At 37.2% G+C, this 18,516-nt stretch overlaps 4 protein-coding genes across 4 annotated transcripts; all 4 read left to right on the forward strand.

The window, feature by feature from the left end:
* The first annotated feature begins 86 nt into the window (after positions 1–86).
* Positions 87–2,871, forward strand: LOC9300293 (nephrocystin-3). Its single transcript, XM_021027376.1, has 9 exons — positions 87–209; positions 434–634; positions 715–973; positions 1,062–1,212; positions 1,303–1,525; positions 1,618–1,709; positions 1,798–1,927; positions 2,004–2,335; positions 2,537–2,871. The coding sequence occupies exons 1-9, from the start codon at positions 160–162 to the stop codon at positions 2,785–2,787; spliced, it is 1,689 nt and encodes a 562-aa protein (XP_020883035.1). The 5' UTR covers positions 87–159; the 3' UTR covers positions 2,788–2,871.
* Positions 2,872–3,001: 130 nt separating this feature from the next.
* Positions 3,002–5,388, forward strand: LOC9300294 (retinol dehydrogenase 12). The gene is made up of 7 exons (XM_021027382.1): positions 3,002–3,287; positions 3,380–3,500; positions 3,719–3,836; positions 4,112–4,248; positions 4,516–4,617; positions 4,709–4,801; positions 4,890–5,388. Exons 1-7 carry the CDS (start codon positions 3,076–3,078, stop codon positions 5,223–5,225), a joined length of 1,119 nt encoding a protein of 372 aa, XP_020883041.1. The 5' UTR covers positions 3,002–3,075; the 3' UTR covers positions 5,226–5,388.
* An 821-nt stretch (positions 5,389–6,209) lies between these two features.
* On the forward strand, positions 6,210–8,673 carry LOC9300295 (retinol dehydrogenase 11). Its single transcript, XM_021015905.1, is given in 8 exon segments — positions 6,210–6,355; positions 6,358–6,470; positions 6,597–6,723; positions 7,410–7,527; positions 7,637–7,773; positions 7,863–7,964; positions 8,059–8,151; positions 8,242–8,673. Coding segments are annotated over 8 exon segments (1,098 nt in total). The 5' UTR covers positions 6,210–6,280; the 3' UTR covers positions 8,575–8,673.
* A 5,668-nt stretch (positions 8,674–14,341) lies between these two features.
* LOC9300297 lies at positions 14,342–15,809 on the forward strand. Its single transcript, XM_002864175.2, has 6 exons — positions 14,342–14,439; positions 14,570–14,604; positions 14,702–15,004; positions 15,074–15,211; positions 15,294–15,445; positions 15,544–15,809. The coding sequence occupies exons 1-6, from the start codon at positions 14,419–14,421 to the stop codon at positions 15,615–15,617; spliced, it is 723 nt and encodes a 240-aa protein (XP_002864221.1). The 5' UTR covers positions 14,342–14,418; the 3' UTR covers positions 15,618–15,809.
* The last annotated feature ends 2,707 nt before the right edge of the window (positions 15,810–18,516 follow it).

Here is an 18,516-nt window from a genome sequence, read left to right on the forward strand (position 1 = left end):
TATTTATGCAATTATTTGAATCTCACTCGCTCTATTTTGCACAATTTAAAATATTTGGGCCTAAATTGTAAGATTCAGTTATTTCAGCCAAATTGATAGATTCCCGGTGGTCGGCGGAACCGCGGCCACGAGAACGAAGAGCTTTTCACACTACCTCCGATGGTGTTCTCTATCTCTCTCCTCTCTTCGACCACTTCGCTCACCACATGGTAAATGATTCATTTCTCCTTGTGTCTCCTCGCTTTGAACTTTTTAGCCTTTTAGTGAAAAGATTAGTCTTTTAATTTCCGAGTTTGGTATCAAATTACGGTAAAGTAGCTTAAGTTTGATCCAAGGGTGACTTGGTTTAGCTCAATATCTTTCTATAAAAATTGGGTATCCGAAAAAGTTTGGCTTTTGTGTCTTTGCTGAATTTGTGATTTTGGGCTTTCAGGGCGAATCAATTAAGCTCTCAGTCTGGTAGTGCACCGAGAGATTCGACATGGCAATATGGTGTTTGTTTCCGTAATCAGAAACGCAAAACTAAGCTCTACTTGATTCCCGCCCGCCATTTTTTATTGACTCCAATTGATTCAGTCACCTCCTCAGAAAGTGCTTCAGTTCATGCTACTTCTGGCGTTTCTGAAGTTCAAAGGTGAGATTTTGATTGATTGATGTTTTTTGTTTAACTTAGAAAAAGAAGAATTTAGATGAGAGTTTTGTCTGTTTATGCAGGTCTACTTCAAGCAACAATGTTCATGAGATGGAAGAGTTTGAGATGGAGTTGCAAGAGTTGTTCAATGAAGTCAAGGCTATGGTGAAGATTGGTAAGGAAAGAGATGCAGTGGACCTACTTCGAGCGAATTATGTTGCTGTGAAAGAAGAAATGGATTCCGGTTTGAAAGGTATCGAACAAGCTGCTGTACTTGACATCATTGCGTTGGGGTATATGGCTGTTGGAGACTTGAAACCTATCCCGGCATTGCTTGATATGGTGAGTCTAAGCCAGATATCTAGAAAAAAATCATTTCTTTAACTGGATTGTGTTGTATTTGTCTAAAACAGTAAGTTAACAAATGCAGATAAACAAGATTGTTGATAATTTAAAAGACTCCGAGCCTCTTTTGGATTCAGTACTTATGCATGTTGGCAGTATGTATTCGGCAATAGGGAAGTTTGAAAACTCTATACTCACGCATCAAAGGGCTGTTCGTATATTAGAGAATAGATACGGTAATGATCTTCTAAACCTGTTTTTTGTTTTTCTTGTGTCTTCTGTTTCCTTTTCGTTTGTCTTTAACCAACAGGACTTCTATGTGCTAGGTAAAGGCAATACTTTACTTGTCACACCATTACTTGGTTTGGCAAAGATTTTTGCTTCTGATGGAAAAGCCACTAAAGCGATTGGTGTTTATGAGCGTACGGTGACTATCTTGGAACGGAATAGAGGTTCTCAAAGTGAGGATCTAGTGATGCCGTTATTTTCCCTCGGTAAACTTCTGCTCAAAGAAGGTAAAGCTGCTGAAGCAGAAATTCATTTTACCAGGTACGGCGTGAAAAGGACTTGTCTGGTCAAAGTTTTTGCATTTTTTATTCGCATAGTATGTGATCCATTTCCATCTTCTTTCTTTCTGCTAGGATTGTAAATATATACAAGAAGATATACGGAGAGAAAGATGGAAGAGTTGGCATGGCCATGTGTTCCCTTGCTAATGCTAAGTGCTCAAAAGGTGGGTTCTAAACTTCCAATCTGTTTTGTTTTGGTAACTACGAGCTTTTGTTGAAGAGATGGTCTTGTATCTCTGGTTTTCTTAACAGGCGATGCAAATGAAGCCGTTGATATCTACAAGAACGCTCTACGAATAATCAAAGATTCAATGGCAATAGACAACAGTATCTTGGAAAACATGAGGACAGATCTTGCTGAGCTGCTTCATTTTGTTGGAAGGTAAAACTTTTTCCACTAATCTTCTTCCTTTGATTGAGGAACTCAATTAAGCCACTAACTTTCGCTTTGCACACAGGGGAGATGAAGGACGAGAGTTACTAGAAGAATGCCTATTAATAAACGAGAGATTCAAAGGGAAAAACCATCCTAGCATGGCTACACATCTTATAAACCTTGCAGCATCTTATTCGCGTTCCAAGAATTATGTGGAGGCAGAACGATTGCTAAGAACTTGTTTGAACATCATGGAGGAATCAGTCGGTTCAGAAGATCAGTCCATAACCTTTCCAATGCTAAATCTTGCAGTCACTCTTTCTCAGTTGAACCGTGATGAGGAAGCTGAGCAAGTAGCCTTAAAGGTTTTACGCATCCGTGAGAAGGCATTTGCCAAAGACTCTCTCCCTGTTGGTATAAGATCTCTCCATTCCAAAATCATCTATCTTTATGAAATTTCTTGTCATCTGAAGATAAAGTCAAAATCATCTATCTTTATGAAATTTCTTGTCATCTGAAGATAAAGTCTTTACTGATAAGCTGACTTGTATGGATAAAAGTTTCGAACATTGTTGATCCCAAGTGACGGTAAATATATATATATTCCCTATGCAGGAGAGGCTCTGGACTGTTTGGTGTCGATCCAAGCGAGATTAGGAAGAGACGATGGAGAAATACTGGGATTGCTGAAAAGGGTTATGATGATCCAAGAGGAAGAGTTTGGTTCTTCAGCTGAAGAACTCATTGTTACTCTCCAAAAGATTATTCATTTCTTGGAAAAATTGGAGATGAAAGATGAGAAATTTAAGTTTAGAAGAAGATTAGCTTTGCTTAGAGAGAAACACAAGCAGAGTCTTAGCTTCTAGAATATAGTTATCTTACTCTCTTTAATAAGCTAAGATTAAATTAATTGATCTATATGTCGTGTTTCTTGAGTTTTGTCTATTAAACATTATTGTGTTTTGCCAAATTCAATTTCTAATTGATGTTGTTAATTAATTACACAAAAAGTAACTGACAAATGATGCAAGAAGTCCGAGGTTTGAGGTGATTAAATTAATAAAATAATCAAATCTTTAATCACGCAAATACTGTTTTTGTCTTGTCCCTGAAACAGATCTCTCTCATCAATCATCTCAAGAAGGAAGAAGAAGATGAGCAGTGAAACATTGTCGTTGACGAAGAAGAAGAAGGAAGCTTTGGGATGGATAGAGTTGATCAGAGGATGGGGTTGTGTTTTCCACGAGTTTCTCTTCCAAAGATTCATGGCGTCTCATTTACAAAATCCACTTCCTCTTCCTTCTCTCAATCACCTCACCTGCATTGTCACTGGCTCCACTAGCGGCATTGGTCGCGAAACAGCTAGGTTTGAATTAAGGAATTGGGAACAAGAATAGCTGATTTTTGTTATGTGTAAAGGAATAAGAGACTTTGGCTTCTTGTTGTGTGAATTTGTAGGCAGCTTGCAGTAGCTGGTGCTCATGTTGTAATGGCGGTGAGGAATACAAAAGCAGCTCATGAGCTGATTCAACAATGGCAGAAGGACTGGTCTGGTAAAGGCCTTCCTCTTAATCTCGAGGTAAATCTTATATGATCATCACATAGTATGACATCTCTATTTAGCATGTGTTTGCTTGGGACTAAAGCCTAGTCAACAATGAATGTGTAATTCAGAAACTGTGAATGGGAAGTAACTGTTTGTGATCCAATTAGATAAGATTGATAGATTTTTCGGATTTTAACTATATAGTGAATGCTGATGATGAGATATACTTAATTATGTTTCTTTGACTCAAGGCTATGGAACTTGATCTTCTTTCTCTGGGTTCCGTCGTCGAATTTTGCAATGTGTGGAACGCGCGATTATCCCCTTTGCATGTTCTGATCAACAATGCCGGCATATTTTCCATGGGAGGTTCGTTTTATTGCATTTTAGCTCTGGAAAATTTGAGCTTTTTCACCTTTATTGGCGAGCTTAGTGTTCTGCACTTCAATAATCTGGTGGTATAGTATCTTTCATATTATGACTTGTGAAATTTTGCATCTATAATTAGTAGTTCTTTCGGTGGTTTCCTTGTTCATGTTCATTTCACTATCTCAAGTGTTTGTTTTACATTCAATGAGATTTAGATTGCTGCAGCACATGTTGACGAAAACCAAGTAAGTTACTTCTCACTTTGATTTGTGCAGAGGAACAGAAGTTCTCAAAGGATGAATATGAGCAGCACATGCAAGTGAACCATTTAGCTCCAGCGCTGCTTTCACTACTCCTTTTGCCCTCGCTTATACGAGGCACCCCAAGCCGGATCATTAATGTGAATTCTGTTGTAAGTATCATCATCGCTGAAACTGCCAGCTGCATAACTTTGTCATCTAGTTTTGTAGTGATGTTGAAAAGTTTGGATTTTCTTGGTATACGTTCTAAACAAACTGAAACTTTGAACTTTGTATATACAGGGTTACTTCATTGCTTTTCTCTCTGTGAAATTCTTCTTTGATTGAATCTAAATAAGAATAACAACGTTCTGTTTATCGTCTGAGGTTATCCCCATCTCATGCAAGATCATTGTTTGTTGGGTTTACTCTTTTGGTAGATGCACTATGTTGGTTTTGTTGACCCGGATGATATGAATGTTGTTTCTGGGAAACGAAAGTTTACAAGCCTCGTTGGATATTCTGGCAGCAAGCTTGCACAGGTGAGAACTTACACAAAACAGCATTCAATACTTTTTCTCTTTTGATCTCAGAAACTAATGGATTTACTTCCCTTCAATTTTATCCGGTCAGGTTATGTTTAGCAATGTTCTCTTGAAAAGGCTGCCACTAGAAACTCGCATTAGTGTTGTTTGTTTATCCCCCGGGATTGTCCTAACAAATGTTGTGAGTATTATTACTTTAAGTCTCACTTCATTGCTTGTTCCTCATAACTTCTATCGCATTAAACTGTTTTGAACATCCAATTATGCAGGCGAGGGATCTACCAAGATATGTTCAAGTTCAATACGCGTTGATACCTTATTTCATCTTTTCGCCTCAAGAAGGTTGTAGAAGCACACTTTTCTCAGCGACAGACTCTCAGATTCCAGAGCATTGTGAAAAGCTAAAAACCGGCGATAAGCCCATTTGTACATTCATATCTCAAGATTGCAAGCACACAAAGCCTTCAGAAGAAGCACACAACGTAGAAACAGCGACCAGAGTTTGGGAAAAGACGATAGAGATGATCGGTCTTCCTCTTGATGCATTGGAGAGGCTTATAGAAGGAGAAGAGGTCCAATGTCGGTATGGGACTCATCAACAATAAGTGTTTCTCACAAGTCTTTTACAAGTCTCTCTCTTCTTTCCTCCAATTTGTACTTGCTAGAAGATTCTAGAATTTGACCTTAAAGCTGCATTACACTACACTACACACATTCTAAACGATGAAGGATGAGATCTAAGGGAAACTTATTGACACTAAAAAAAAACCCACGTTTTTGTTTATAATTTGTAAGAAATCTTGGATAAAAGAAATTAAAATACGTTTCAACTACTCAACGCAAACACAAATATATAAAAGAATTGGTATGAATTATGTTATATTTAAGACATCTTAATTTTTTGTTCTTTGAAACTTTAGTTTGAAACTTTAGAAAAACATCATAGAAATTAATGCATACTTGCAAATACAACCAATCTTTTTTTTTTTTGCTAAATAAATACAACCAATCTTACGTTTTTTAAAACACATATAGGTTGAGTAGTTGATAAAACAACAAATAAATAAATAATTTCTATAACGTGACAATAGAGTGGAAACTAAGTTACTAAGTTACTAAATTTTCAAAATTTCTAACTATGAATTTTCAAACACACATAATTATATGAAAAAGGCGGGTTCTCATTAAGATAATTAATACTCCCTCCGTTTCAAAATATAAGGCGTTTTGGAGAAACTTTTTTGTTTCAAAATATAAGTCGTTTTCAAGTTTCTATGCAAATTATATATTATTTTAATATTTTCTGATTATTTTTATTATGCAGTTTTTTTTATGATTGGTTAAACTTTTAAAAAGTAGATCTTCTTAATTTGCGTGCTTTTAGCTAAAACGCCTTATATTTTGAAACGGGGGGAGTAGTAACTAGTTAATTAATTAATGACCAACTAATTATATTGTTGTAACGGTTGGAACGAAGTACGTATACCACCAAGTCCGAGGCGTCAGAGGCTTTAACTAATCCAAAAATGTTTATCATGTTCCTAGCTAGATTTTGACGCATTATTAATTATCAAATATTTAACCCTTTTTGTCTTTCTCTATATGTGTTGTGAACTCTGGAGAGAAGAAGAAGAGTAGTGAAACGGTGTCGTTGAAGAAGATGAAGAAGAATGATGGTTTAGGGTGGATTCAGTGGATTAGAGGATGGGTTAATGTTGTGCTAGAGATTATATTCTTTTGCAGAGAATGATGGCTTCTCACTTACAAACTCCATTTCATCTTCCTCCTTTGAACCACTTAACTTGCATTGTCACTGGCTCCACTAGTGGCATTGGCTCCGAGACTGCTAGGTCCCAAATCGCAAACAAAAACTTTTCTTTAGCTTCTCATCATGATGTTGTTTTTGATTGTATAATTGTTGCATGTGATTGTCCTGTGAATCTTATAATGTATAATATGTTGTGTGAATTTTATAGGCAGCTTGCAGAGGCTGGTGCTCATGTTGTTATGGCGGTGAGGAACATAAAAGCAGCTCATGAGCTGATTCAACAATGGCAGACCAAGTGGTATGCTAGTGGTGAGGGATTCCCACTTAATATTCAGGTAAAATTTTTGATTAATTTTTATAGTACATTTGATCATGGCCGCTTTCAATTATTTCAAAAATCTAGTGAAAAATTTAAATTAAATTTATGCTTTTAATGAAATTAAAGATCCAATCTCTATTATTATTAAAAATATTAAATAATTTTATAGTATATAAGATCTTGTGGATTCACCACTTTTCTTTAATACATGTTCTCTCCGATTCACGAAAATGTCGGTTTAGAGTAATTTTTCGTTTTGTAACTTTGGTGTTTTAATTTTTTGATAAGAAAATATTCAAGTGATCCATCAAATATATTAAAAATATTAAATAAAAAATAATATGAAGAGAACTTTTGTTTTGTTTCAACTTCTTTTTAATTTTTTCTGGAAAGTAGATCCACTAATGGATAGAGTTGTATAGGTCATGAAATTCTATTTAGCATGTGTAGCTTGGAGTAACTAAATATAGCTAGTCAAGAATTAGATTTCATTTCAGAGCAAGATTCATGTGCATTAACGTTGTAGAGAAAATGCATGTTATAACTTATTAGAACTACTATTAGTGATTCCTCTCTAATGTTTTTAAATGTTAAGATTGATCCCTCTCTAATTGATTGGATAAAAGACAATAAGTTTTACGATATCTTACACAGAGATCCGAATTGTTAAAAGTGATACTATGTTTGTTTGTTTTTTTCAAGGCGATGGAACTTGACCTTCTCTCTTTAGATTCCGTCGTCAGATTTAGCAATGCTTGGAACGCACGGTTAACCCCTTTGCATGTTCTGATTAACAATGCCGGCATGTTTGCTATGGGAGGTTAGTTTCTATTTTATTTACATGCATTTTAAAGCTATAACCATCGAGACCTTTTTGACAAAGAAGGAAAAAGAAACAGCAAAATTGGTTGGCATGTTGATTTTTGCAGGGGCACAAAATTTCTCAGAAGATGGATATGAACAACACATGCAAGTGAACCATTTAGCTCCAGCTCTGCTTTCACTACTCCTTTTGCCTTCGCTTATCCGAGCTTCCCGGAGTCGAATCATTAATGTTAATTCTGTTGTAAGTTTCATCAATATCATCAAATCAAAAAATTCATTGATTATCTCTATATATAATACTATGCATTGTTTTGGTTTTCGTTTATGTAGATGCATTATGTTGGTTTTGTTGATCCAAATGATATGAATGTTATTTCTGGTAAACGAAAGTTTTCAAGCTTGAGAGGATATTCTAGTAGCAAACTCGCTCAGGTAAACTTAAGGGTGAAAAAATATCTTTATCGATAAATTTGAAAATGTTTCTATAATCTAAAACGTTTTCTTGTTTTTTTGTTTGATTTGTCAGGTTATGTTTAACAATGTTCTTTTCAAAAAACTGCCTTTGGAAACCGGCATTAGCGTCGTTTGTTTATCTCCTGGTGCTGTCCAAACTAACGTTGTAAGTACGAGTATACTAACTTTTTAGTTGTGTGTAATTTGCAAAAAAAAACAATTATGAACATTTTTGACATGTCTTAAATTTCTTCAGACTAGAGATCTTCCAAGAGTGATCCAAGATCTTTACTCTGCCCTGCCATATTTCATCTTTTCGCCACAAGAAGGTTGTAGAAGCTCGATTTTCTCGGCGACAAATCCTCAGATTCCACAGCATTACCAAAAGCTAAGAACGAATGAGAAATCAGTTTGCACATTATTCGTATCTCAAAATTGCAAACCAACAAATTGTTCTGAAGAAGCTCACAACATAAAAACAGCGAACAGAGTTTGGGAAAAGACAGTAGAGTTGATTGGTCTTCCTTCTGATACAGTGGAAAGGCTTGTGGACGGAGAAGATGTCCAATGTCGTTATGGAACTCATTAATTAAGAGTAAATGTGTCGTTAATTAATCTGTGATTTGACTTTTCTTTCAATGCGAATGCTTTCTTATGATTCAATCGTAAACATTAAAAATTTTACGAACCCTCTTGCTGAGTATGAAGAAGATTAGGACTATAATATGGGCTTAGTCCAGGCCTGAACTAAAATTTAAGGCCCTAATCGTTTGTTCTTAATTAAGAAAGAACAGTTATATGACTTGTGTCGCAAACCAGAATAACAAAAGTAGAAAAAAAAACGGAGACTAATCTCAATTGCTCATCAGAGTCAAAGAATTAATCTATATACTCTCCTCCTTTTAATGAAAGGACGAAACTACCCATTTACTAGGTATACGTGGTACAACTGGTATCCTAGTTGTACCCTCTTAGTTGTACCAGACCTTAGTTGTACCACCTAGTTGTACCACCTAGTTGTACCTCCTCCTAGTTGTACCACCTAGTTGTACCAGACCTTAGTTGTACCACCTAGTTGTGCCACAACTTAGTTGTACCCGAATATTCCCGAATATTCCCTAGTTGTACCAGTTACAACCCGAATAAAAGGATTCAAACCCTGGGGACCACAACTTAGTTGTACCCGAATATTCCCTAGTTGTACCAGTTACAACCCGAATAAAAGGATTCAAACCTTGGGGGCGCGCGCGTGCGCATGGAGCTCGCAACCACTGAGCTATTGTGTTTTTCGTTGAACATTTACCGATTTAATTGTATTTAACCTTTAGGAGCCCCTGAGAATTTGTTCCAAAAACAACCGTGTTCATAACTAAATCCCTAAAAAGATCTGAAAAATATATTTTGATGGTCGGAACCCTAGAAGTCGCTTTTGACAACTTTAATGATACAGAAAACTCAACAATCTCACAAATGAAATCGAACGATAGATTGAATCAATGTTCATAAAACACGGATCCACTTCTCAAATTGCTAGAGCATAGAAGAAGAAACAGCTCAAGTTACAATGAGGAAATAGCCATGAGAATCCTCAGAGAATTCTCAGAGAAACAGAGAACAAAGAAGAAGAAGAAGATACAATTTCAGAATTTTTTGCATAATGATCCCAAATCCGATTTGCTTCTCTTTTACACGATTCTCCTCTGCACTTGATCTCCACCGTTGAGCCCAAGTTCTAATCTCCACCCTCCACGTGTCAATCATTTCTTAACCCTCCTTTTACTATATCAAATCTTCCCCTTCCAAGAAACCTTGACCACAAGGTTTGTAGAGAAGGTGTCTGATTTGCAAGGGCACATATGTTGTCCCTAAATGAACCTCCATCGAAAAAGAATGCAGAAATTGTACTCTCTTTAGTGGAGCTCTATACTTGAACATCCAAGACTTAGGACATTTCTTTTGTTTTTTCTTACCCTGCAATCTTCTAGAGAGACCAGTTGAATGCTGAAACGACACGTTCACAACAACACCATCGAAAAAATGTAGCTCTTTCTCATGGTGATCAAACCCTATGTTATTGCCACAATTGAAGACATAGAAAATCTGATTGTGTTGTTGCTGTATATCCTCTTTTTCAGTTTTGAACTTAAACTTCCAACCCTTCAAAAAAATTTCCTTTGGCTTCTTTTGTTGTACCATTGCCATTGTAGGCCATTTATCAAAACATTGTTGTGCACAATGTTTGGTTTTCACACTTGTTGACTGCTCACAAATCAATTCTTGTTGCTGCAACAAGCTCTCCACTTCCACAGAAATCTTTTGCTGAATTTTGCACTTGAAAGTTAAGATTCCTTATCCTCATGTGAGGAATTTTGCACTTGAAAGTTACTCAAAGAAGGTCTTGCAGCATCACTTTGAACATTCAACCTTTTCCAATGATTTTGAGCTTTCTCATATAATCGGCCCAGCATTAAGCATTGTTCAATAGACTGAGGTTGAAACATCTTGACATTTATCTGCATATCTGTTCTCAACCCTGCTAAGAAAATACTAACCAAATATGCTTCAGGTAGATTCAAACGAGACTTTATCAGCTCAAATTTTTCATGATAATCCACAATTCCATCAGTTTCCTGCAACTGTTTCAATTCGGCAATTGGATCATCCACCATTTCATTAAATCTCCCTTGCAACAGCAGTTTGTAAGACACCCAATCGTGCCTAACATGCTCCCACAGAACTGATTGCAAAATCCACTGATGCCAAGTCGCAGCAAGATCATCAAATAGGCCAGATGCTAAACCAATTTTCAATTCATCGGGTGTTCGATCAACCAAGAAAAATTGTTCAATCTTAAAGAGCCATTCCTTTACTCTATCGCCACCAAATCGAGGACAATCTAACTTCGCCAACCTTGTAACTCCCACGTAAGAATTAGAGATACCTGAACGATGTCCATGTGCTGGATCTGATGGAGAATTGGCAGGTGCTGGTGATACACAAGACGAATTGCGAAGATCTTGTACATGAGACGAATATCCCTTGTTCGTCAACAGATTCATAGCCTCGAGCATATCCGAAATATATCTATCGATCTTCTGATTTCGTTCCTTCACCAAATCTTCTAACGCTTGAATCCTCGATCCAATCGTTTCTTCCGTAAGCACCGCTTGCGATCGAGTCTCCGCCATGGTTTCACGAACCACCGTTTCTGTGAATAACATCTGAGATCGTGTCTCCGCCATTGATACGAATCCGAGGATGACACAGCTCTGATACCTTTGATACAGAAAAATCAACAATCTCACAAATGAAATCGAACGATAGATTGAATCGATGTTCATAAAACACGGATCCACTTCTCAAATTGCTAGAGCATAGAAGAAGAAACAGCTCAAGCTACAATGAGGAAATAGCCATGACAATCCTCAGAGAATTCTCAGAGAAACAGAGAACAAAGAAGAAGAAGAAGATAACAAACTCAACACAAATCTCATAATGATCCTAAATCTGTTTTTGCTTCCTTTTAAGGCATCTTTCTTCACAGTCTTGAGCTCCAAATGATCTCCACCGTTGAGCCAAACTTCTAATCTCCACCTTACACGTGTCTATTACTCCTTTCTCTTTTCCTATATCATTTACCCGAAAAAACCGCCATTTATTTTTTTTTTGGCCGTTTAATACGTGTGTTTTTAAACTTGGAATAAAAATACCTCATTTAATTTCGATTGCCTTTTAAAACTATCGTTTTTTAAAACTTGGTAATTTCGAACCCGAGACTTAACAGTCGTTACTGGGCTTAACGGAATTATCTAACAGCGTTAAATTTTAACTCCACGTGTTCATATAAATATATACCATCTGTTTGCAATATTTCCAGTGTTCGTTAATGTGGCCTGGTGGTTGCGCGCTGGTTTTGCAAACCTTAGCTGCTGGGTTCGACTCTTCAACCTCTTATTTTATTTTATTTTTATTTTTTATTTTTGTTCTTCGTCTTCTTCACCGGTCCTCGTGAACTATTTTCTGCGAATTTCTCGAGTTTTAAGCTGGATCCATTGTCGAATCGTGTCAAGGAATCTGAGCTTTGTGCTTTTTATCTTCTGAGACAACAACATCTTTCGCTTCTCTCTCTTTGGAATGGTACGTTGGTGAATCCTTCTCTTAATCAATCGGAGAATGCTTTGGGATCATTTGTGTTGTTTGAAGATGTGAAATCTGCTGTTTCGAAGCAGATTTCATTGAATAAAGAGATCCAAGAGGTGTCCGATGATGCAAAGGAGAGAGATTTGTAATTTGATTTCCAATTTTCAATATCAAAAATCTCTCATTTTTTTCAGATTGAAAGTTGTTTTCCGAATTGTTCATGGGTTATCACAATACCCACAAGATCATGATTTTGTTTTCAAATCCGATGTGATTCTTAGAAATGATTTTTTGATTCTTTGGACATTGGAGATCTGAGAAGAAGAAGTGAAGAACAAAAAAAAAAAAAAAAACAGGTTCACGACTCGAACCCAGGTCGGGTGGTTTTTCAAAAGAGACCCGCTACCACCAGGCCACATTAAGTATAGCTATAAGTATTGCAAACAGATGGTATATATTTATATAAACACACAGGATTAAATTTTAACACTGTTAAATAATTCCGTTACGTCCAGTAACGACTGTTAAGTCTCGGGTTCGAAATTACCGAGTTTTAAAAAACGATAGTTTTAAAAGGCAATCGAAATTAAATGAGGTATTTTTATTCCAAGTTTAAAAACACACGTATTAAACGGCCAAAAAAAAAATAGATGGCGGTTTTTTCGGGTTTTTTCCCTCCAACAAAGTAATTTTCTTCTCCTTAATTATGGATTTCTTCTTACGCACTCTTTGCTTCTCTATTAATGGAAAAATATTTGTAGTAGTAGAATTTCTGATTAGATCTTTTGTACCTTAAGGGTCAGGAATCGCTGGAAACAAACGATCGTGAACGGTAATTTCATTTTCTTGTTTTGTTTTTTGGGAACTAGAATTTGTCATGTTGATAATATGAATTATCTCCTGCAATCAAATTTGTAGGGGATAGCACAATTTCCGTTGAAGGATATGACTCTTCGGTTCATGAGTATCCTCTCGAGCTCGCGTTGAGAAAGCATTTCGCTTCATGCGGAAAGATCCAATGTTTTCATATCTTCAAAGACTTTAAACGGGTTTTTCTCAAGAGGTTTTTTTTGTAGCTTCTTCCTTCCAATTTTCACTCATGTTGTAACAATTCAACACTCAAATACAACTTTTCTTTGTTAGGAGAAGACAAAACCTTTGTTTGTATTTTTTTTTATTACTTACGGTTTTTCTTGTGTTTGTCCGCATGTTAAAAGTAATTAAGCTCAATACTCATCATCTGCCTTTGGTGCTTTACCTACTTTCCTCTTGGTTGATCGTGGAGGTACATAAATCTTTTCCTCAATTTCACAACCGGAGTCGTTTGATTCTCTACTAAGGTTTATGCAAAATATTATACACCGTCTTGCTCTAGCATTGCTGCTTGTACCTTTTTCGATATCCTATTGATTTTCAAGTAGCAATTTGTTTGATTGATGAGTCACTTACTTGTAACAGAAGATAATGCTTAGAAACAGATTCATGCAGATATTCACAAATCATATAAACACATGTATGATGTATCCATGTATCCATTATACACTGAATCTAATCTATGTATACAAAAAGGTATGAGCTCTGTTTCGCGGGAGAGACGACTATCAAAGCAATTCAAGCCTCACAACAACAATCATCACATGAAGCTATAGAGACATATATAACAATAATAACAAGTCACACATAACCATCTGATAAAAAAGTGTATTAGAATATGAGTAGAATTGGTTTACTTTGGTTATTGTATCTGGTTTAGTTTCTTTAGTATATAAGCTTAACCATGTACACATTTTACGATTGAGGAAGTAATAACAGAAATATCTTATCTTCTTCTCCCTCCTTCGCTCTCTCCTTCCATGGAGATTCTCGATTACTAACAAAGTGACAAAACAGATTCAAAAAAAGAGTTTAATCCATGTTTTCCGTTGGACACACTGTTTAAAACCTCTGCTACAGAAGCTTATGCGATTTCCACTCCCAACAAATCAAATTGAGGCTAACAATCAATCTGACATCTATTCGGAAATTCAAAAACATAAGCAAAAACACACACAAAAATATCGTAATTTCATGGCCATTTAATGGGCTTAGATCAGGCCTAAACTAAATTAAGGCCAAATCGTTTGTTTTTAGTTATCTACCCGGACCAGCATAATTAACAAAAACTACAAATACCTTTTTCCTAGTTGACGACAACCAAAACAAAAAAAAACAAAAACCCTTGTTCATACCTAAATTGAAAAATATCTTTCGAGGGTCGGGAACTCTTGAAGTCGCTCTTCTAAACTTTATAACCATGGAAGAATCCTCCGTCAAAGTAATCTTCTTCTCCTTAATTATAGATTTCTTCTTACTCATTCTTTGCATCTCTATTAATCGTTTCTTTCTTCACAAGAAAGAAAAAAAAAATTATAGTAGAATTTCTAATTAGATCTTTTGTACCCTAGGTTCAGGAATCGCTGGAACTGAACTGTAGAAAAAGGTAAATTCATTTTTTTCTTCTTCTTTTCCTTTTCGTTTTTGTGGGAACTAGATTTTGTCATATGTTAATGATATTTTCTCATACAATCAAATTGTAGCATTAGCACGATTTCCGTTGAAGGATATGACACTTCGCTTCATGGATATCCTCTCAAGCTCGCGTTGAGAAAGCACTTCGCTTCATGCGGAAAAATCGCAAGTATGTTTGTTCCAAGAGACTTTAAAAGGGGTATCCTCAAGAGCCCTCTCTTCATTGATTTTTGGGGAGAAGGTGCGAGAGACAAGGCATTGGAACTTAGTGGAAGTGACGTGGGACGATGGAATGTAGTCGTTAAGGCTGTACCCCGGCAGGAAGATTACTATGATCCTGCGGGATTCAACTTCTTCAGGGGAGAACGCGAGTAAGTTGGTTAGTATTTTTATCTACTGCAACTTAAATTCTTAGGATGCTATATAATATTCTTTTATAGGTTGGTGGTTAAGGTATATGATTTACCTTCTTCGGTGCGTAAGATTGATGTCCAAATCGGGCTCTGTAAACATTTCTCTTCGTGTGGAGAGGTCACCTGTGTTACTGTTTTAGTCCACGGAATCTTTGTTCACCAAAGGTTTGTGGCTTCTGAAAGTGCAGATCTTGCTGGAACAAGAACTCAAGTTATTAAATTCTAACTAGAGACTTGAATTTTGCAGAAATACTATAATTTCTATTATGGGAGAAGGATGTGTAGAGAAGGCGCAGCAACTAAGTGGACAATGTAACACAGATGGATGGAATATTGTAGTTGATTCTGTTGTCCCGCTAAGTGCCGATAAAAGAAAGCCTACCGGCTGTGAACATCCATGTACGTAAATATGCTCTTGCTTCTTGATTTTTTTTTTTTTTTTTTTGCCGGCAACTCTTATAACTTCTTATTAATTTCATTGTTTATACTTTAAATAGCTATTGTACTTGAGAGGATTAAGAAAGCTAAGATGGAGAAGGAGAGGAAGATGAAGAACAAAACTTCGGAGTAGAAGGCTCTCCTTAATTAGGAGAAGACGAAGCTCTTTGGTGTTTTTTAAAACGGATTTTCTGAAGCTTAGCTAGAAGCGTTAGGAATACAAATTTTTCTATCATGTGAAGATATGATAGTAAGACGAATAGAGTACATATCTAAATTTTACTCTTTTTCAACCTAATTAATTTTACTCTTTTTCAACCTATTTTTTTTTATTTTTTTTATTTTGATAAACCCTATCGGCTATCCGGTCGGCTTTGGTATGAATGCACCGAGGTGCTACATAGTGGACTGGTCCACCGTGTTAACGGTTAGGCCCTTACGGGCTACCACTCTGCCTATCCCGAATTTGGAATGCCTTCCGACTAAGTGCCGGGGGTAGTCAGGCCGCCTGCATTTCTGGCTACCAGGTAAACCAATTGGGCCAAGGCCCAACTGACAGACTTCCCAAACAAATGTGTTTTTGTTTCCAGGGAGAATCGAACTCAGGTTTGGGAAAATTGTTAGGGTCAACTTTTTATAGTGACTGACCCCACCCTACAACAGGATTTTATTTGGAGAAGTTTCAGTTTCACCCCGCCGACAGAAAGTCGAACTCGTGACCTCTGGCAGTCGTGTGTGAGAAGTCACATTGAAACCACTAGGCCATCAAGGACTTCTCTATTTTTTTTTTTTTTTTGTCATCTGTAATTAAATAGTGCTCAAAAGAGCCATTTTTGTGGAATGTTGTTTACATAAGTGATATGAAGCGGTTCCGTACGAATTTTTCGTGCCAGATTATCCGCTTTTGCATTTGCACAACGAGAAATTAAAGATAAAGAGAAGGTAGAGAACTCTTTCTTGTCGCTCTGAAATTCCTCCAGATACACTGAGAAGGCCGGCCATTCGGTTGGGGAAGACACCATCTTCACCAGGTCAGAACAGTCTGTAAGGAATGCTACCTCTTGATTATCTGCACCAATCATACACTTCATCGCCCAAAGGAGGGCCTCGAATTCGGCATGTAGCGAAGATAGGCTTCTACGGAGGTTGGCAGCTCCCATTGTTGATGGCTCACCGTTTGATGGTGTACAAAACCACCCTATCCCGGAAAACTTATCGCTGTCTTTCCAGGATCCATCCACAAAACAACGGTATCCTGTAAAATCCGAATCTAGGGACACCCCCCTCGTTTGAGGCCGATTTGGAAATTCCACTGAAGCCTGAGTTTCAGTATGAAGCTCCACTTGAGCTGAGTGCCACAATTGTGCCTCTCTTTCCGCTAACCGTAAAACCTCTAACGGATCGTTATCCACATTTTCAAACAATTTTTCATTCCGTGCTTTCCAAATATACCAAATAATCCAAGGAAAAGCTATAGAATCAAACTCCGATGGTATTCTCCAAAATAAATGATCCAAGTTTGCAAAAATAGAATCTGTGGGAAAAGTCCCCATAACCGTAGGAATCTGAGAAAGTGCCCAAACCTGTCTTGCAGGATGGCACTGAAAGAGTGTGTGATTGACTGTTTCCTCCAGTGCACCACATCTGGCACAACCAGTGTCACAATCAATTCCTCTTTTTCGTAAGTTCTCTGTAACCGGTACACAACCCGTTAAGATTTGCCATAAAAAATGATGTATCCTAGGTGGACACTGTACTTTCCAAGTATGAGCCTTTAGCTTATTGAAATCTGGCCCAATGAAAGATGAGTTGGTTTCCAACTTATCCAACCGTGCGGTATGATACCCCGACTTAACTGAATATTTGCCGGATTTTGTAAAATGCCAACCCAAGGTGTCATCCTTGGTTGGCGCACCCACCGGTAGGGCACTTATTAACTCGACATCTTCCTGGTCAAAGACCGCTTTGAGGAGATCAATGTCCCAAAAATTAGATCGACTATCTATAAGCATGTTAACTTTTAAAGATGGGTCATTAATAGAACCATTACTTTTTGCTGGTCTCGGGAATTGAGCTGGAATCCATGGATCCTCCCAAACTGAGATGGAATTCCCAGATCCGACTCTTTTAATAAGTCCTTTATTAACCAGAGATCTAGCTGAGCATATACTCCGCCACCCATACGATGGGGAATATGACTTTATATTTTCCAAAGGATTGGATTTCCTATAATATCGCCCTTTAAAAACCCTCGCAAAGAGAGAATCCGGAACCGTGATCAACCGCCACAACTGTTTTGCAAGTAAGGCCGAATTAAAATCATCGACGTTTCGAAATCCTATCCCTCCTTCCGATTTATTAATACATAATTTATCCCAAGCCATCCAATGCATACCTCTGGAGGCACCATTCGAGCTCCACCAGAAATTAGCAACCGCACTAGTGAGTTTAGAAGTGATTGTTTTCGGTAGTCTGAAGCACGACATAACATAAGTTGGTAATGCCGCAGCTACCGATTTAATCATCACTTCTTTCCCACCTTTTGATAAAAATTTTGCCGACCATCCGTTAATCCTTGTCTGTAACCTGTCTCTAACAAAAGAGAAAATTTTTGTTTTTGAACCACCGAGACTTTCTGGCAACCCAAGATATGAACCCATACCACCAATATTAGAGATACCTAAGGTAGATTTGATATCTTCCTTCACACCGTCATCTACCTTATGCCCAAACTGGATCGAAGATTTGGAATAATTTATTTGTTGTCCCGAGACCGCTTCATATTGCTTTAAGATCCCCAAGATTACCCCACACTGATCCTTGTTAGCCTTACAAAAAAATAGACTATCATCCGCAAAAAGCAGGTGAGAAACCGATGGGCTTGCAGTTGCCACCTTGATACCCGTAATTAATTTATCCCGTTCTGCTTTCCGTATGTTCGCAATTAATACTTCAGTACAAAGAATAAATAGATAAGGAGACAGCGGATCTCCTTGCCGTAAACCCCTCTCTGGTACTATTAGTCCTCGAGG

Source organism: Arabidopsis lyrata (genome assembly GCF_000004255.2).
Source record: "Arabidopsis lyrata subsp. lyrata unplaced genomic scaffold ARALYscaffold_8, whole genome shotgun sequence".
NCBI classification, from domain to species: domain Eukaryota; kingdom Viridiplantae; phylum Streptophyta; class Magnoliopsida; order Brassicales; family Brassicaceae; genus Arabidopsis; species Arabidopsis lyrata.

What these genes read in the sequence shown, in the direction of transcription:
- LOC9300294 (XM_021027382.1), top strand. Translation starts at nt 3,076, where the DNA reads ATGAGCAGTGAAACATTGTCGTTGACGAAGAAGAAGAAGGAAGCTTTG. An exon ending in ATTGGTCGCGAAACAGCTAG is followed by an intron (nt 3,288 to 3,379) that starts GTTTGAATTAAG and finishes GTGAATTTGTAG; the next exon opens with GCAGCTTGCAGTAGCTGGTG. An exon ending in CTGGCAGCAAGCTTGCACAG is followed by an intron (nt 4,618 to 4,708) that starts GTGAGAACTTAC and finishes TTATCCGGTCAG; the next exon opens with GTTATGTTTAGCAATGTTCT.
- LOC9300297 (XM_002864175.2), top strand. Translation starts at nt 14,419, where the DNA reads ATGGAAGAATCCTCCGTCAAA. An exon ending in GAACTGAACTGTAGAAAAAG is followed by an intron (nt 14,605 to 14,701) that starts GTAAATTCATTT and finishes ATCAAATTGTAG; the next exon opens with CATTAGCACGATTTCCGTTG. An exon ending in TTCTTCAGGGGAGAACGCGA is followed by an intron (nt 15,005 to 15,073) that starts GTAAGTTGGTTA and finishes ATTCTTTTATAG; the next exon opens with GTTGGTGGTTAAGGTATATG.
- LOC9300293 (XM_021027376.1), top strand. Translation starts at nt 160, where the DNA reads ATGGTGTTCTCTATCTCTCTCCTCTCTTCGACCACTTCGCTCACCACA. An exon ending in GGCGTTTCTGAAGTTCAAAG is followed by an intron (nt 635 to 714) that starts GTGAGATTTTGA and finishes CTGTTTATGCAG; the next exon opens with GTCTACTTCAAGCAACAATG. An exon ending in TAATGCTAAGTGCTCAAAAG is followed by an intron (nt 1,710 to 1,797) that starts GTGGGTTCTAAA and finishes TTTTCTTAACAG; the next exon opens with GCGATGCAAATGAAGCCGTT.